This window comes from Pyxicephalus adspersus, chromosome 4 (genome assembly GCF_032062135.1).
Source record: "Pyxicephalus adspersus chromosome 4, UCB_Pads_2.0, whole genome shotgun sequence".
Classification (NCBI taxonomy): Eukaryota; Metazoa; Chordata; class Amphibia; order Anura; family Pyxicephalidae; genus Pyxicephalus; species Pyxicephalus adspersus.
In genome coordinates, this window is record NC_092861.1 from 114,487,355 (window position 1) to 114,504,781 (window position 17,427).

General features: G+C 36.4%; 1 protein-coding gene and 1 long non-coding RNA gene across 2 annotated transcripts in view; one reads left to right on the top strand and one right to left on the bottom strand.

Annotated features, from left to right (window-relative positions):
- Positions 1–7,237, top strand: part of LOC140329207 (uncharacterized) — a 50,295-nt gene extending 43,058 nt beyond the window's left edge. The window contains exon 3 of the long non-coding RNA XR_011920439.1: positions 6,449–7,237. This is a non-coding gene — a long non-coding RNA (uncharacterized lncRNA). The remainder of the gene's footprint in view (positions 1–6,448) is intronic.
- The window catches only part of LOC140329206 (dihydroxyacetone phosphate acyltransferase-like), a 29,414-nt gene extending 14,581 nt beyond the window's left edge, over positions 1–14,833 (bottom strand). The window contains exons 1-6 of the mRNA XM_072409347.1: positions 14,747–14,833; positions 14,528–14,643; positions 10,152–10,343; positions 2,657–2,833; positions 1,696–1,825; positions 723–850 (exon numbers count right to left, since the gene is read on the bottom strand). Coding sequence (XP_072265448.1) covers positions 723–850; positions 1,696–1,825; positions 2,657–2,833; positions 10,152–10,343; positions 14,528–14,569 — 669 coding nt within the window. The 5' untranslated portion in view covers positions 14,570–14,643; positions 14,747–14,833. The remainder of the gene's footprint in view (positions 1–722; positions 851–1,695; positions 1,826–2,656; positions 2,834–10,151; positions 10,344–14,527; positions 14,644–14,746) is intronic.
- Positions 14,834–17,427: the final 2,594 nt, after the last annotated feature.

A 17,427-nucleotide genomic window follows, 5' to 3' on the forward strand; every position in this document is an offset into this window, starting at 1 on the left:
AGATATTAGGATTGGGATTCTGGTTTCTTTAGTTTAGGCATGTTTATCATTGGTAAATTAATGACCACTAAGATTTCAGTCTTCATCAGAATAATATGGTACGAAAACAAGTAAAGATAATTTTATTGAATTGGTTCAGGTTAATGAACCTTGCAATTGCTCTGCAAGCAGAACTCATTATGGTAGTTGTAAAAGCTTAGTTATACATGTGTTTTAAAAAAAAAGAAAAAAAAAGAAGAATGAAACTGAACATGCAAAAAAAATAAACCTTAAATACCCAGCACACTGAATTAGGTAGTAATTGGCCATCTTAGTCATATTGAAGGGCACTCTTGCTAAGATTACAAACTCTCCATAGAATTCAGAAGAAAGTCAACAGCACCTCCACAGTTTCCACCAACAGTATTGTAACAAGTGGAATTGGGGGCTGATTGGCATCTTGTGAATTCTGAAATCTGGGAATATATGATTGGTAAGGGGATGAATGCTCCGCAGAATAAATGCAACAGCATCTAAGGTCTACTTTAGGCTTATGTATTTTAAAAGGCAAATGAACAGGTCGTGGTATACATTCTGGGAGTTCTCTGACATTACACTGATGTATCACCTTTTTGTTTATCCAAGTGTTATTCATGCACACATTTTACCCTACATGGATCTATACATTGATTACATATTACAAATATTGGAAATAGCTATCATAAATGTATTTGTGAACTGACCCGTAGCATGGTCTTGACATATTCTGCAAATACTGCCCAATAAAGTTTGTCTCCATGAAATGTACGTCTTATGAAAAAGGCACCCGCTTTGCGGAAGAAATGTCCAATAAATGTCATGTGACCAAGATCTATAGAAAGAAAAAGCAAAAAAGTAGAATATAGAGCTATTACTGTTGTTCTTTAATTGCTTTTGAGCACATAATAGGAATTATATTTTTTACTAATATTCACAGTTCTGGTAAATAACTAAGGTAAATTAAGATTTTAGAGAACTCTTGAATGTGTAATATGCACATTTTTTTTAAATAATCATATGTGTCAATAGTCACACACATGATGGCTAGATGTATCTATAATGCTACAGTACTTTAAGGTACATCCAGTGTTTTAGTGTTAAAGTTTTAAGCTAGGAGTATTATTCCTACTTTTTTTTATTATAGAAGCACAGAAATGCAAAATGCACCAGTAGAATATACAATATTCACAACACAATGGCTCTGGTGAGGTGGCCTAAGTCATCAGCATCTTACTTTTGTGTCCCAGGCTAGAGTTCAACAAGAGATATAGAATGGAGCACCAACCATTTTGTGAAAGAGTCCACACTCCATTAGCAACAAATATAACATTTCATGGGCCAAAAGAAATATCCCTTCACCAGGGCTCAACAGTAACATATGGATGCCAGGAAAGCCAAGGAAGGCAGGATTATTTTTTTTAAACTATTTTTTGCTTCCTTCCAAATATTACATTGTCGTGGTCAGGTCATCTACCTAAGTTGACCCTTCACACTGGTAAAAGTTCTACTATACTATATAGGCAATTTTAAAAACTATGCATTTTTAATCTTGAATGTCCCATGGGTAAAACATATTTAAATCCAAGTACACAGGAAAATATTAAAATGTTAAAGAAGGTAAATTGTCCCTAAAAAGAATTAAGGATCATGAGTGATAAAAAAAAAGAAAGCAATTACCTTCTCCTGCAGCAATCACAGGAATAGCTATATCATAGGTGTACATAATGTACGATACCAACAAAAAGTCAATATAACTTCGATGGCTAGGCAATAAGATAACAGGATACTCTTGAACAGCTTTTGCCAACTGCAGAACAGGAAAAAAATAAATTGAGCTGAAATGTGCACAAGAGTTATAGCACAATCAAACAGCCCATATGTGGGAAAAAAAGAAGTATAAAGATCACAGTTTGTCCATAGTCGATCATAAAAACAACAGAGATGCACTTGTTGACAATCTTTTTTCTAGCAGCAAACTAAAATTTGTGGGGCAGATGAAAAGGCTCATTTATGAATTTACTAGTGGAATAATATATATATATATATATATATTGGGGTGCATAAGGCATAATGGCCTAAAAATGACAAGCAATGGGATCTTTAGGAAAGTTGTATTGAATACCTGTCTGTTAGAGGCTCCAATTTTACAATGTGTTAGAATTACAAATATACCTGAGAAACCTAAAAATGGTAGTTAAAAAAAACAAATAGTGGAAAAATGGGTTTCATATGGTCCATAAACCCCATGTGAACTAATATAAAGTAATATATTTAGAATTACAAATATGTATTTAAAATTCATACTAAACGGAACCAATTTATTTAAATCAGTGATGGAAACTGTACTTGTAGAAAGCTAAAGGCTTATATAATAAGAGTAATAATTTTGACACACAAAAGAGACTGAAGATTCACTTTAAACTTTTAACTGAGACATTTACATGACTGAATATTGGTAGTGAATATTCTCAGCTCCTTTAGTAAATCAGCCTCCTAATGCCAGCATGCATTATCTTTTTATATTATATCATAGGGATAGAAATAAAACTTTCCTTGTTAGCATTAGTGTAGTGTGAACTGTATTATAGAGGGTTTAATGTATATCAACTATTTCATATTGATAACAGATAAAACTTACCTTCTGAATGCCCTCGACATTGAGGAATATTTTCCTATAAAGCCGTTTAAAGATTTTACTTAAACTAACAGCAAATATTCGAATTGTATTCAGCGTTAAATTGTGGGCCATTTCATCCAAGATCTCACAAACTTGTTCCTGAATAACATCGAGGGGTTCGTCTGTTTCCAAGCTGATCTTTAAATGAGAATATAAGGGAAGATCACAAATTATGAAAGAAATTGACATTAACCTCATAAAAAATTTGGCAATATTTATAAATCTCCAACGAATCATGGACATTAGTATTCACTCCCAATTTTCAGCAACTTCATAATGTCATTGTGTTGCTAGTATGCCTTTAGAAAGATACGCTGTTTAGAAATGTCAGTACCCTCTGCTCTACCTAAATGCTGGTTTATTCTTGCCTGGTTTGGCCTCCATCTTCTGCATTCTACAAGTTAACATTGGTCAGTTAGGTAGTTCATGTGTAAATGCACAACTTAGCAAAAATCTCCAACACTATCCAAAAGTAATATGTCAGTAAGGCAAACTGAAAGCTTCTGCAGATTTGTGGATGTGCCTCTGAAAGGTTGAACATTGTATCTGCCAGCAGCTTTTAGTATTTGTCAGGAACCCCCCCCCCCCCCCCCCCACATCTCCATGTAGTGAGGTTCAGAGTAATTCTCTTTTAGTCTACTAGCATAAAAAATAGATAAATAATAACCTAATTCTGATTTACCTTACCTGACTCCTCATCATTTTCCAGCAGAGGGCGCCAACCCTCCATTATCTCGTCTACAGGCTCAAGTTCCAAGTGAGGAGCCAGCTGTCACTCAAAGGGGGCGAAACTTCCCCTTTAGTGAAGTCATGATGCCAGAACCCACCCACTCTTCCATGGCAGACCTAAGCCTGCAATGGGAAAGTGGGCGGGTTGTGTCCTTCTCCTCACCCAGCTTGGGGGTGCACTGGCCAGAGCGTGGACCACCAAAACTTTCTCGTGGACCACCAGTTGGCGACCGCTGAGCTCTAGTAAACAAATGAGGACTTCATGAGATGTATCTCTCTGTTGGATTCCTTTGTGCTTCCTTTAGGTCAGTGGTCGCCAACCTTTTCAGACCCATGGACCAATAAATTTACTGGCTCCGGACCGCACATGCACAGGGAGCCGGGTGTCACTCAAAGAAGAAGAAAATTCCCCCATAAGGACGTCATGATGCCAGAACCCCATGATGATGCTAGAACTCTCCCATCGCAGATCTGAGCCACAACCCACTCACCGTTCCAAGCCTGCAATCTGTATAGGGGAAATGGTCTGTGGCTCTGGTCGCTGCACCCCCACCGAGGTCCTTCTCATGACCCCGCTCAGGGGCGCACCAGCCAGAGCTGCAGAACACCAACATTTTTTTGCAGACCACCGGTTGGCAACCCCTGCTTTAGGTCATATCTATCTTTTATCTAACTGCTTAAGGTCATATCTATCTTCTATCCATCTATCTGCTTTAGGTCATATCAGATCTTCACCTTGGATATCACACTGGGATGCCACATTCCTCCCATTTCTGGGGTCTTTTTGCTACCTTTAGGAAATACTTGACAACCCCCACATTGTTACCCTTTTTAGAGATTTTGAGATACATTATTGGCAATTATTTTCAGACATTTACTGAAACTTTGTTGCTGATTGTTGCTATGAGATTTTCTATTTACTGCTCTTAGTGTCTTTATTATCCAACTTTATTAGTTACCACCGCAGGACTGGATTTTCAGGTAACCCCTTTGGGACTTGCTTTGACTTTGGATGCTATGCTTTTTAACTTGGGGTCCATACATTACCTTCGACATTCATTTGACCACCCTTGCAATATTGTTGCTCCTCATTATAGTTCACCAAAGCTAACATCTGCTACTAGTTCAGGATATTTATTGTTATTGCTTTGTTGACTTGTAGATTTCTTAGTTGCTGGTATTGTGTTTTTCATACCCTATTAGTTTACTTCACAAGCTGGCTGGGGTAACCATGACTTTTTCTAGGGATGCTCCACCAGGGGACCACTTTGCTTAAGTTTGCCTTCATATTTGCTACCCCAGGTTCAACTATGATCCCCTGCTTTTTCAACTGAGATGGCTGCAAGCAACCTCTACACAATTCCACTGTAGGTCTAATGAATCTCTGCTGTGTGATGCCTCTATATGCACAACGGGGAAAGATCAAAGTACAAAATTGTTACAAATCAATAAATCAGAGAACATTTCCATCTCTATAATTGGATGGCCCACAAAGCTACCATTCAGGGTAGTCTCGTTCACATTACATAATTTATTTTCCAAGAACAGAGAGATGTCCAGTGGTAATATCCAGCAATAACAAAAAGGAAAGCCATCTAGATCCCAGGTCACAAATAGAATCCCTTCATATACAGCTTTATTTATCCATGACCATCAGAACAGAAAAGTCCATTCTGCTTCCCAATCCCAGTGACAGTTTGTAAAATATACAAAATGAAATTCTAAAGTTCATTTAGGGCAATAGTAAACACAGAATCAAAAGACACACTCTATACACACCATAATCACTGTTGGGTTTGGGGGGTTCCTGACCTTATGCACTACCACTGTCTAGATTGCCTCTCTGGACCAGTGTTTGGTTCCTGAACCTGCACCGAAGTGAATGAGTTTGTCTGCACTTTTATAAATTCCTAGCCCTTGGGATGCTAATGTGCATTCCTTCTTAGCTGCTTCCCTCTACTGTATACCCCAATTGTCCTATTAGTTATCAGTGTGAGATGGCAAGAAACATAACTATAGTCCTTACTCTCCCCATGCCCTTCTGACTCCTCCTTAGGGCAACTCACATGAGAGTACTACCCTTTTGGGTGATGCAAAAGTAAGTTTTGTTTTCAGAATTTACATCCAGAGATGGAACAGGGATCTTTAGAGCCATATATACAAAGATCAAAAACAAAAAAAAAAAAAGCTACCGCCTTTTTTTAGTTAACACCGTTTGAACAGACTTGTGCCTTATTAGATGACTCCAGGGGTAGAGAGTAGTTATCTTCTATTCCCCAATAAGATAAGGATCTGGGCACCTTGTGGGAGGTTTAAGAATGGTAGGAAGGGGTGTCTACATCCTGTTCAAAATCTTCCTAATTAGATCTAATTTATAAAACTCTGATGAGATGGTACCTTGTTCCTGTAAGACCACACAAATTAAACCCACAGACCCCTCCAGTTTTTGAGGGCACTGGTAACTAGGTACAGCCCTCCATGTTTAGTGGCAATTTATAACCTTATTTATTCAGTAACTCTAAGGTTACTGAATCTATTAATCTAAGGTATTAGTTAATACAGGTTGACAATAAAATATCCGGCAACCTCTGGACCTGAGGAGTGCCGGATTTTTGAAAATTCTGCATTTTTGAAGATTATACTTACCTCCACACACAGGCCAGCCTTCCTCTCGACGCACCCACGGACATCTGGAACAGTTCAACAGAGCAGGCAGCAGGGACTTCTCAACTGTATTTAGTGTAGCAAGCAAGACCTAACAGCTGTTTCTGGAAAACAGCACCATCAAAACATAAGTGGCCAAACAGGGTACTACAGTCCATGTATTGAAAATGCGATCAGAACTTCATGCAGGAAAACTGAAGTACCCGGATTATCGATGGCCAGATTTTCGATTGTCAACCTATACTCAACAATTATACAATGCCGATCTCGGGCATCCACAGAAGGGGCTTTTCTCCCCCTTGCTAATCTCACACATGCACAGTGAAGTTTAAACTCTTCCTTTTTTTTTCCCATTTACAGGAAGATACGCCACCAGCTCTCTTTCCTGCTCAGTGCGAGATCAGATTACGCAAGCATAGGATGGTGGCACTTGCACCATGCCAGAACAAAGGAGGATTTCAGGATGTTCCTGGACAGAATGATAACCAGGTCTGGAGGGCTTATTTTCATGAATGTTTCACTTTAATTTCATATATGTTATTGGATGCACACATTACCATCACATGTTACGGGAAGTCCTCCTTCATTCTCTTAGACTACAGTAAATCTAAGCTGAATTAAATCATGGCAATGATAAATTCACTTGCACTCCTAATAGCAGTTTAGCATCTTTTCATTGCACATGGGACCATTGGCTTGAATATTTGGAATGCCACTGTTCCATATCTTCAACCTCCTTCCTTGTCCAATCATCTTTATTGTAATAATGTTCTCTATTTTCTACAAATGCTTTTTAGAATTTATTACCCTGTTTTATATATTTAAAATCTTGTTTTCCAGATGTTTATGTTATTGTACCTTATTATACGATGAGTTAATGAAAAGGAATTAAATCTAACAGAGTTATTTGTATGTTGCTTCACACAGATACATACCTGCCAAGTTCAGTATATATTAGGTAATTTTAGAAATCAGCCCATACATGTATGAATAAAGAAACATGTAATACAGGTTTCCAAAGCAATCATTATGTATTATTTAGGCATGACTCAATGGGAGGATTAAAATGAAACATATACAAATTATTTGATTTCCCTGTGCTGAATAGTTTTTTAAAGAGCTGACATTTATTTTACAGTTATGGATGTTAATAAAAATATTGTAGCTCATGACTGCTGGTAATTTCATTAGGTAATAACTAAAATTATTGATTCGTGATTGCAATTTTTTTATTTATATATTGGTTTTAAATATATTATTTACACTGGTCAACAAACATTTTCTTGCCAAACAGATTAAATTCATTTTAGGTTATGTTTGATGCACAGACTCCAAATATGGTATTGGTTTTTCTAGATTGACTCTAGTTTTTGAAATAATGACCTCCATAATAACCTCATAGAAAACTAATGAAACACGAAAATTAAGCAAAATTAAACTAGATTTGCATACGTATACAGAATTACATTTTTGAAATACTTAATGTCAATATATTCTTTATTCAGTATATTTACAGGACTAATCACAAAGAAGTCATTAAAAAACTGCGTTTGTATGAATTCCTTTTATGCTGATGATCAGTACAATCATGTTGAAGGCTTGGCCAAGGTTTTCTGGAAATTTTTGCAAATGGCTATGGAGATAGTGTTTCTTTATGCTCATAGTAGCACCCAAATTTTTAAAGTTTAAGAGCAAGTTTTGTACCAGTTCTTCATACTTTTGTGCTTTATGGTTACCCAAAAAGTGCTTGACAACCATGACATAGCTGTGCTAGGCAGAAGCTTCACTATCAGTCATGAAATTTGAATCATGTATCAGTTTCCAAATCTGGGGTCCATCAAGGATTCCTGCTTTTAATTTTTCAGTACTCAATCCAGGGAAGAATCTACAATTGTATTTGAAGCAATCATCGTCCTTGTTCAGAGTTCTAACAAATTTCTTCTAATCCCAACTTTATGAGTAGTGGAGGGAGAATGATTTTTTCTTTGTCAACCATTGGCCCATTATAGATGTTCACTGCACCTTTTTTCCAGTGATCCTGCTTTGCTCTACTGTCCCACAAGCAGATGAAACATGGGCACTTTGTGTATCCACTTTCCTGTCCAAGTAGGAAGTTCACCATTTTTAAATCAACACATATGGACCATTGGTGTTCATGATAGCAAAGCTTTTGTAAGACCATGTTTATATTTTTATATTCTTCTTTAAGTTTTGATGAGTGACCAACTGAAATTGATGCATAGCAGTTGCCATTATGCAGTAAAACAGATTTCAAACTTCTGCTCGGTACTCCCAAATGGGCTAGTAGTCCAGGGATGTTACAACAGTACATGAATTCCCAATCTTCACTGAAATATGGTAGGAGTGTCACCTCTCGTCCTATAAACCGTTATTTTAACTTACGGTCTCAAACAGTTCTTTTCTTTTAGCTTGGATGCTAAAAGTTCAGATGCTTGTTTTGACAGACTTAGGTCTGACTTAGTAAATCATTGAGCTCTTCTTGGGAGAACTGCTGGTTTGATGAAACACTGGATTACACTCCAAACCCTGTATATCCTCCATGACGGCTACAGGAATATCAGGGAGTGCACTGAATACTGGTATGGGAACATCAGCATCATGCAGCACAGGTCGTCTTGTTGATTCTAAATCAGGATACTCCTACTTGTTCTTCTTGTAACAATTGAAAACTTTTACTTTCACAGCACAAAGATAACACTCATTATGATGATTTTTGGGCTCTCGCCATACCATATGTACAGCAAATTTCAAATTTTTCAGTTTTCCATTTTTCCACTGACGTAGACACTCTACACAAGTTTTGCATACCATATGGGGAGCCCAATACTTATCTTGGTCCCCCAGTTTAATACAAAAATATGCAAGATATGCTTGTTTCACAAATTCTGTAATGTTTCTTTTTGCTGAGAATATTCACCACAAATGTAGCAAAATACATCAGGGTCAATAAAACAACTTCTTCTTGAAGAACTCATATTTCTGTAAAAAATAAAATAGATGAATAAAAAGAAGGCAAATGGAAGTTTCATAAATTAATGCTACATTTAATATATAAAATGCAAACCATCGGTGTAAATGAAGATTGATAATAATATGATGTGTTAACATCTGTTGTTGGTAGAATAGTCTATTCAGATTCCTGTATCACAAGAACTAGAGCCAATCCAATTAAACTGATGTCAATTCTGGATTCAGCAGATGTGGAATACACCAAATATATTAAAAAATCCTTGGCGAGTGAAAATTTTTTTGTTGAGCTGTGTTATAGATAAATATACTTATCACCCATGCATGCATTTATTTATATATAATATTCTGTATCCAAACTTCAATTTAATGTTATTTTTCATACTTGACTTCATACTTTGACTTTTTTTTATGTATTACTTTACTAGTCTTTCTGTAAAAGCAACTGGACAAAGCAGCATAACCATGCAGTGCTGAGTTGCAAACTTTAAGAATAATGGTTTCATAGAATGTTGTGAACTGCAGAAAAAGGAATATTTCATTTTTATAATAAATCTGAGGCAGACTTATTATAAAAATAAAACCCTGTCATTAAAATATGGCTTTTATTTTTAAAATGAGGAGGTATAACAAACCACAGGCTGCTCAATATGTGCATAAAGTTTAGCGATAACCCTAGGAAACTAATTTTCTAGAAAATAAATTTTCAAAGAAATATTAGAGAAGTATTTGGAAGAGATAATGAAGTGTTAAAAAACACATTATAGTTTTTTTATTTTCTAATAGTTTTTAATTTCTAAAGTATGCTTTTTCAAAACCACATGTTTTGTTAGGTGATTATTTTTCAAGAATCACCCAACATCTTGCTTTAGTCTATTTATAAATAGTGAATCTAACATTGGAAAATCAATTACTGCCATTGAAACACATTGATTTGGAAGATTTTCCACAGGGGAATATTTCAGTAAAAGTCAGATTCACTGTTTTATAAATAAACCCAAAAGTAAATTTTCGCAAATCACTTTTTGAAGTACATAAAGATTACAATACTAGTTTTCTTTTTGAAAAGGCTTACCTGTTTCATAACATATTTCAGTCGATCAGAATCCATGACAGTGGTTTTAAGGACGCTTGGCTTACATGGAATAAGATCTTTGTATATCACCGGAGTAAAATTCTTGATGGCATATTGAAAATCGCTGGACTTTCGTCGTTCTTCTAAAATATCTTCAAAGGCCTCTCCTTTGTTGCCTTTAATCTCCCTCAGCTAAAGCAAAAAATAAATAAATTACAATACACATACAGAAAATAAAAATGAGTAAGCAATGCACTCAAAATAAAATGAAAGCCTTATATCACAATCTACTTAGGAGGTATAGAGTCATAGGTATAGAGGTAAAGAAACTGGTTGTATTAACAAAGAATTAAAAAAAAGTTCCAGATAATAGAGGTAAATTATTTAAACAATGGAGAATATATCACAAACCATGACTTTTTGTAAAATAAATATTCTATAAACATAGCAAATTAAAAAAAAAAAAATAAGGTCTGATATCATTGAGAGAACCAATACATATGGAAAGCACTTTCACTTTTTTGCAATTACATGGAAGTCACTACACAACAGAATGGTGAAAATGAAAAGTCCCCTTTCTTTGTTTATTTTTTATTGTTTTTTTATTGAACTTTATTTTTGTATTTAATGGAGGCCGTTATGTGTTAGCATGATGCAGGTGACAGACACTCTTTAGGTCTTGATGTCTCTTTCATTTACGTTTCTGGCCACCAGCAACCAGAACCTTGACAGCCACGATCCTTCAAGTACTCAAAGCACAGAAATAGGAATGGCAAATACTTGGTAAGTTTAAAATAATGTTAATGATAATACCAGAGGTGCCCTGGTAGAAAAGATTGTTCAGCTTTGTATGTTTTCATAAAATGGTATTTATTGGTGAAAGGCAAATAAAAATTACCATCTATGAGCTTGAGAGCTTTTTTAAAGCTCTTCAAGGCTGGTGAAGATAGACCATTATAGGTGATCCAGCAAACATTGAATGGATTTCCTTAAATCATTTGCAAATATTTGGCAAATGTTTTCAAACCTGGACACAATCCATTCCAGGTTTGCTGGATCACCCAGTTTCTCCCATGTCTTCTCCAGGCTTGGAGAGCTTTGATAAATCAGGCCCAATGCGTTTTTTGCATGTGTGACATTAAAATAGTTACCCCTAGTCTATACTCCTAGTCTGATTAACTTAGAGGGTAACACCAGGGAGGTTAAAATTAATATTACCAGGACTTTTTAAAATTAAAATGTTGCTTTCCTCTTCTGTATGTAATCACCTTAGGCTCATCTCTCAGGATAATGGTACAGAGAATAGCACACACATCACTACATGAGCGCAGTACAATGCACTTCAAACACAACAATCACATTCAAGGTAACGTACTATCAACTAATACCTAAATTATCACTAAACATGTTGTGCCACTTTCCAGCTCTGAATATCTAAAACTTGATCACCTATACTATGGGCCCAATTTATTAAAGCTCTCCAAGGCTGGAGAAGATACACTTTCATCAGTGAAGCTGGGTGATCCACCAAACCTGGAATGGATCTGGTCCAGGATTGAAAACATTTGCTAGTACATAGCAAAAAACTGAAGAAACCTGTTCCAGGTTTGCTGGATTATCCAGCTTCACTGATGATGTATCTACTCCAGTCTTGGTGAGCTTTAATATATCAGGCCCTGTGTCACTAAAATATGTATTTAAACAAGCAACTAAACAGAAAGCAAACTAACCATTTGTAGGGTTGTTCTAAATGGAATTGTACTGAAAAAAATGTTAGTAAGGCAAAGGAGACACTTGTATGTGTAGAGTTTATTAGAGATTTAAACTTTAGTAACTACGTACAGAGACCAGAGTGGGTTTCTGCATAAATCATCTTTATATTTTTTTAAGGTTATGGCCTTTAGACCAAAGCTTTGCACGTAATACTGAACCTTACCCTGTGAACAGGCAGAAGTGTTAATACAATAAAGCATCCAGTTTACATGACTTTTAGCTGCCACACTACTTAGAGTTGCTGCATAAGGGTTAATGTGAATCTCAGGCTGCAGAATATGTCTGACTGCCAAAAGGTTTATTTAATTTATGTCTGGTTGTTGTTGAATATTTACCACAGTTATGCAACCAGCTCTTCTCAACAGGCCTACAATCCTGTTTAAAAATCAGGTTTACCTCTGCCCACTGCCGAATCCATCTACCACCCTCACCCAGGTTTCAACATTCAGTAAAACAACCAATCTGCCCATGACAATTGCATGATATGGCAGGAAGGTGAGCATTTCTGCAAACAGTCTATCTCCAGGTCACATCTGGTTGCAAAAGTACCTTGAAATAAGCATTTTGAATGTAATGTGTTCATGTATATATGTTATTTATTATGTTCAGAGCATGTTTTTATTTTAGTCAAATAAATATGAAATATTGAATATGAACATGTCCAAGTAAGTGGAAATCTGCTTTGCACATGTTTACTTGGCTAATCGTAGTATGAAATTAAAAGAGCTCAATACTAAGCCCATATTGCACACACAAAGATGAATGATTTAGAAGACACACATTCACATAGTTGTGAATGGTGGCCCCGATAGCATGCTGCTTTATTTTGCAATGAAAAAAAATTATTGCAATTGAGTAAGTAGGGTCCACATATACATACTGTTACTACAAATATCTGGTATACATCAAAACATTTATATAAAATCACCAAGCATCGATCTTGAATTATAAATAAAAAAAATTACAAAAAAATCAGCATGTATATGACAGTGCTTTTGAATAATAAAATGTGATACACTCATTTGTTGGTAGAAACGTGTCAAAATAACTTTTATTGGCATGATTTTTGAGTTTAACACATTGGAGTTATAGGCTATTCCCTTAGTGGTTTATCTGCAGATGATACATACATAACCCCCCCCCCCTCGTGTTATAGTATTGTGCAGTAACAGGTTCCCTTAATGAAAACCTCAGAAGTCTGTTGGACCTCTAGTCTCCCTTGCAACATCCCTGAGCAAAGACAGTAAAGAAATTGCTCTACACTATTTAGAAATAATTTAGAAATATTTGGAAGTGGTCAGAGCAGAACACTTTTAAGTTTAATGCACTGAAAACTAAGTTATAATCCTTCGTCCGTGCTCTCGTGGTGTTCACTATTTATTTTGAAGTTACTTTTTTGTAAAGCGGGTTTTGGAGGGGAACAAATCCTTGCTTATAGAAGTGATCATCATGTTACATAGAAATGATCTGAGCACCTGAAAAACTGCTCCACCAATTATATGTTCTGAAACTCAACCATTATTCACAATGTCACAATGACTCCCGCAGTACACAAGCTCAAATGTTTCTTTCAAACTGAAACTTTCTTGCTCTCACTGAACAATCCAGTTTCTCTTATTCTTGATGCTTTCTTCATTTGTCTTTCCTCATGACTGATGTTAAAGAGCGTTTCAGTAAATGTGCTGGTAAAGCAAAAATTCATGATACCACTACTATTCTGAGTATTCCAGCAACCACACTGAACCACTAAATAGGCACTCCAGCCATAGCTAGATGGGCAAACATAAAACACGGAACATATAAAAGTGGTATTGCCAACTGACTAGTAATATGATGTCATTTTGTTAATAAAACCCTCTGTGGGTTGCTAGTGCTGCCATTGTCTCTGCTCATTGTTGGAGCAATTTACCCCATAATAAATTTACATTATCTAAAGAATATAGGCGCATTTAGGCATAAATATTTTTAAACCTTTATGTGTTCATGTTCATCTAAATTAAAAGATATATCAAATGTTAAATCTCTGTTGTGCACAGTGAAAAAAAAAACATCCATATCTAATAAACCCAAGAGAACTCCTAACTAATCACTAAGCAACTCTACTGCTGTGAAATAAAAAACAAACACAGGCACTGTAAGGTCGCTCCGGATAAATAAATGTGTTACGTATATAAACCTAATATGGTTTTACCTATTATGATTACCTATAATGTAATCATATTTGATATTCGGTATAATTTTTTGGTGCCAGTCTCTCTTGTCACTGGTGTCATAGTCCATCCACAGGAGTCAATGTCTAGCTATTGCTTTCCAATCTAGTTTAAACAACTGATAAATTGTGCAAAACAATGGAAGCAGTAACGCTGATATGTAACATCAACACATATGCTATGCTTTTATTTGCAGGTAAGGAGATTTGCTCAAAGCAGTGACATTCCTCAACACATGTGAAGAGCCTTCCCTACAAATTCCTTCCCTAACAAAAGAGCTGCGTTAACCCTTTTTCAGGCTAAACAGGATTTGTGTTCATGGTGAGTAGCAGCATCGTGACCTGAATAGGATAGAATGCTGGCACACAACCACTGTGTAAAATTTCAACTTACAGAGCAGAAAGTTCCCATCAAGGATCCTGCAGTCTCAGGCATTTTTGAGGCTTTAGATGCTGTAGTTCATGAATTGTTTTTGTTAGTTTTCATCACCAAGACACTGATGGGTTTATCTGTAAAGTGGAATATTAAAAAAGTTAGTTAGTTTATACACAAGTCTAGAAACAAGCTGCATTCATAACAGGAAAACACATCTTGACAGCTGCTAAAACTTGCTCTGATCCTGGATAATCGACATAATCAGCAATCCGGTCAGAGTCTACGGAAGCCGTGCAAAGTCTCAATTGCAACTAATACTTCTCCACTCGCTGAATGAGATCCAAGGTCTTTGTCTGGTGCCAATAGAAGAAAAGCGTGATGCAATTTTTTAGGTTGGACTTCTAATTGCAAGCCTATCAGCACATATTTACATTTATGGTGACCAATGTCTTGAAATGCTGCTACTACACTGTTTATTTTTTTTTCAGATATTTAATAGATATTTTATAGGAATAAAAATACATTTAAAGCATGTTTACCCCAGAAATGTGTGTGTGGCTGATCTATTTAAAAAGCACAAAAACATCAACATACAATGAGAACAGTTTACTATATTATTTTAAATATTAGTAGCCCTGAAGCTATAAACATAAAACAATACACTTAGGGTGTATTTATAAACAATTTACATAGTGGTGTGTTCAATGTAAGTGTACGTTTTATTACAAAATTGTGAAATGTACTAAAAAGTTAACTAGAAGTGGACAAATGTACTTTATTTAAATAAAGGGTATTAAATAGACATGGGTGATTGTACTGATACATCAGTTCACAAAAAGATTTCATTCTTAAATTGTCCACTAGATGGTGTTGTGTTAATTTTCATTCACAATGAATTACTATCATATATGAAAACTATACTGCATCATCTAGTGGAAGACTTGAAAATGACACAAGCTATTAAACCAATTCATCTGAATGTTTGCCCCTCTCTGCCCAATACAGTACTAGATTTTCTCATCTCCATTTAACATTTAAGTACTCTTGTCTCTCCAAGATCACACACAATGTTGAACAAATCGCTATGCAAATTGTTTTTAAATATACCCCTAATAATATGTAGATGGAACAATGTCATAAAAACAAAGCTAACATCCAGGTTTATCTACAGTGAAAGGAGTCTTGCAGTTCTTAGGGTCTTGCTATACCCATTCCAGGTTTTCAGGTTCAAACAAACACATTTAAACCTCTGCACAATTATTTAAAAAAACTTGTCATTTTTAAAGAATTTTAGTTTTCTTTATTATTTTAATTTTAAAGAAACTCATCAATTACAAATGCTTTTATGTATACAAATTATAAACAACTGACAAAGAGATCCTACCTGAAAGAGCTTCACCTAAATACTCCACAACTTACCTCTACCCCTCCTGTCCACCGCTCACCTCAGTGCTTCTTGTCCACCATGCTGACCTTTGCACTCATCATCTACCAAGGGTCATCTCTGCATCCTATTTCCCACACACCACTTATAACCTCTGCAACTTAACCCTCTTCAAAACTGACTAACTATGGTGGAAGGAAATATATACAATGGGTGGGCAGGCAACAAGGGCAACCCACACATATGAACGTCCAATGGCAAGGTGTTAGGTGATGTGCAGAATTGCTTTTAACCCGTTCAGGGATTGAGTACAGGGGTACATAAAACCCCTTACTCATTCCCTGAAAGGGTTCAAATATGTGTAAAAAAATTAGACGAGGCTTTAGTTTTAAAGTATTTTATTAAAGGTGTGTGTGTTTGTGTATTTAAACTTTTTTTTTTACAGGTTATGCCACAATGACAGGATGATTCCCACGGCTGCTTCATTCATAACATGAGCACGGCCGTGGGAATCCTCCTGACAGTGAGGGATCCCTGGGCACTGAGGGTTGAATGAGGACAAGGCTCCCCATTCACCTCTAGTGCTTTGTGATTGGCTGAGAAAAAGGAAACCTGACACCAGCTCTAGCGTCATCAGGATTTCCCTTTCCTCAGCCAATCAGGGAGCGGAACAATCAGCGGAGCTTTGCTATGCTGACAGCTCCGTTCCCCTGATTGATCCCACAACCCTAGAAGAACTGTGACATGTTCTGTATCTGTAGCACATAATACAGCTCCTCTAGGGCTGCGGGAATAATCAGGGGAGCAAAGCCGTCACGGACACAGTGAAGCACCTGCAATGAACGTTCGTTCATCGCGCACGCTCACGATCACTGAACGATCGTACACACGTTAGATAGCAAACGATCGTCCGCCAATCAGATCAGCCGTTACGGTCGTTCAATCCTCGTTTGTTGGTGTCGTTGATCAGTCGTTGGTCACCATTTTTGTGAACGATTTTCGACCGATCGGTCGTTCTTCGTTTGTTTCCAACACTAATTACACTAAGTATTGGAAGTGTGTATGCAGCTTTAGTGACCCTGCAGTCTGCTCAGAGGTTCTGAAGGAGAGAGATACAAAATTAAGAAAAGATACAAATGTATACATCCCAGCACTGAGCTTGCAAGCCAAGAATCACTGATAGCTCTCTGCACAAAAACTGGACTGAACTGCTGTGTGATGACAGCTAGGCAGACGGAAAGGGAAAACAATGTGTAGACTTTGCTGGGTAGCTGCCAGGTCCCTGTTTAAAAATGGCACTCTCCTGTCCTTCCCTGTCCAGCCCTGACCATGTAGATTGAGCTACTACAGGTACAGCTATAAAAATTAGCTACTGGTAAAACGTATAAACGTATACCATATTCAGAGAAATCATAACTGCCAACATCCTTTATACCATGCTTTAAATTCAATTCATATTCAAAATATACATTCAAGTAAGGATATTGTAATAGGAATGGCAAAAACTACTACCATTTTGTGGTACAATGTACTT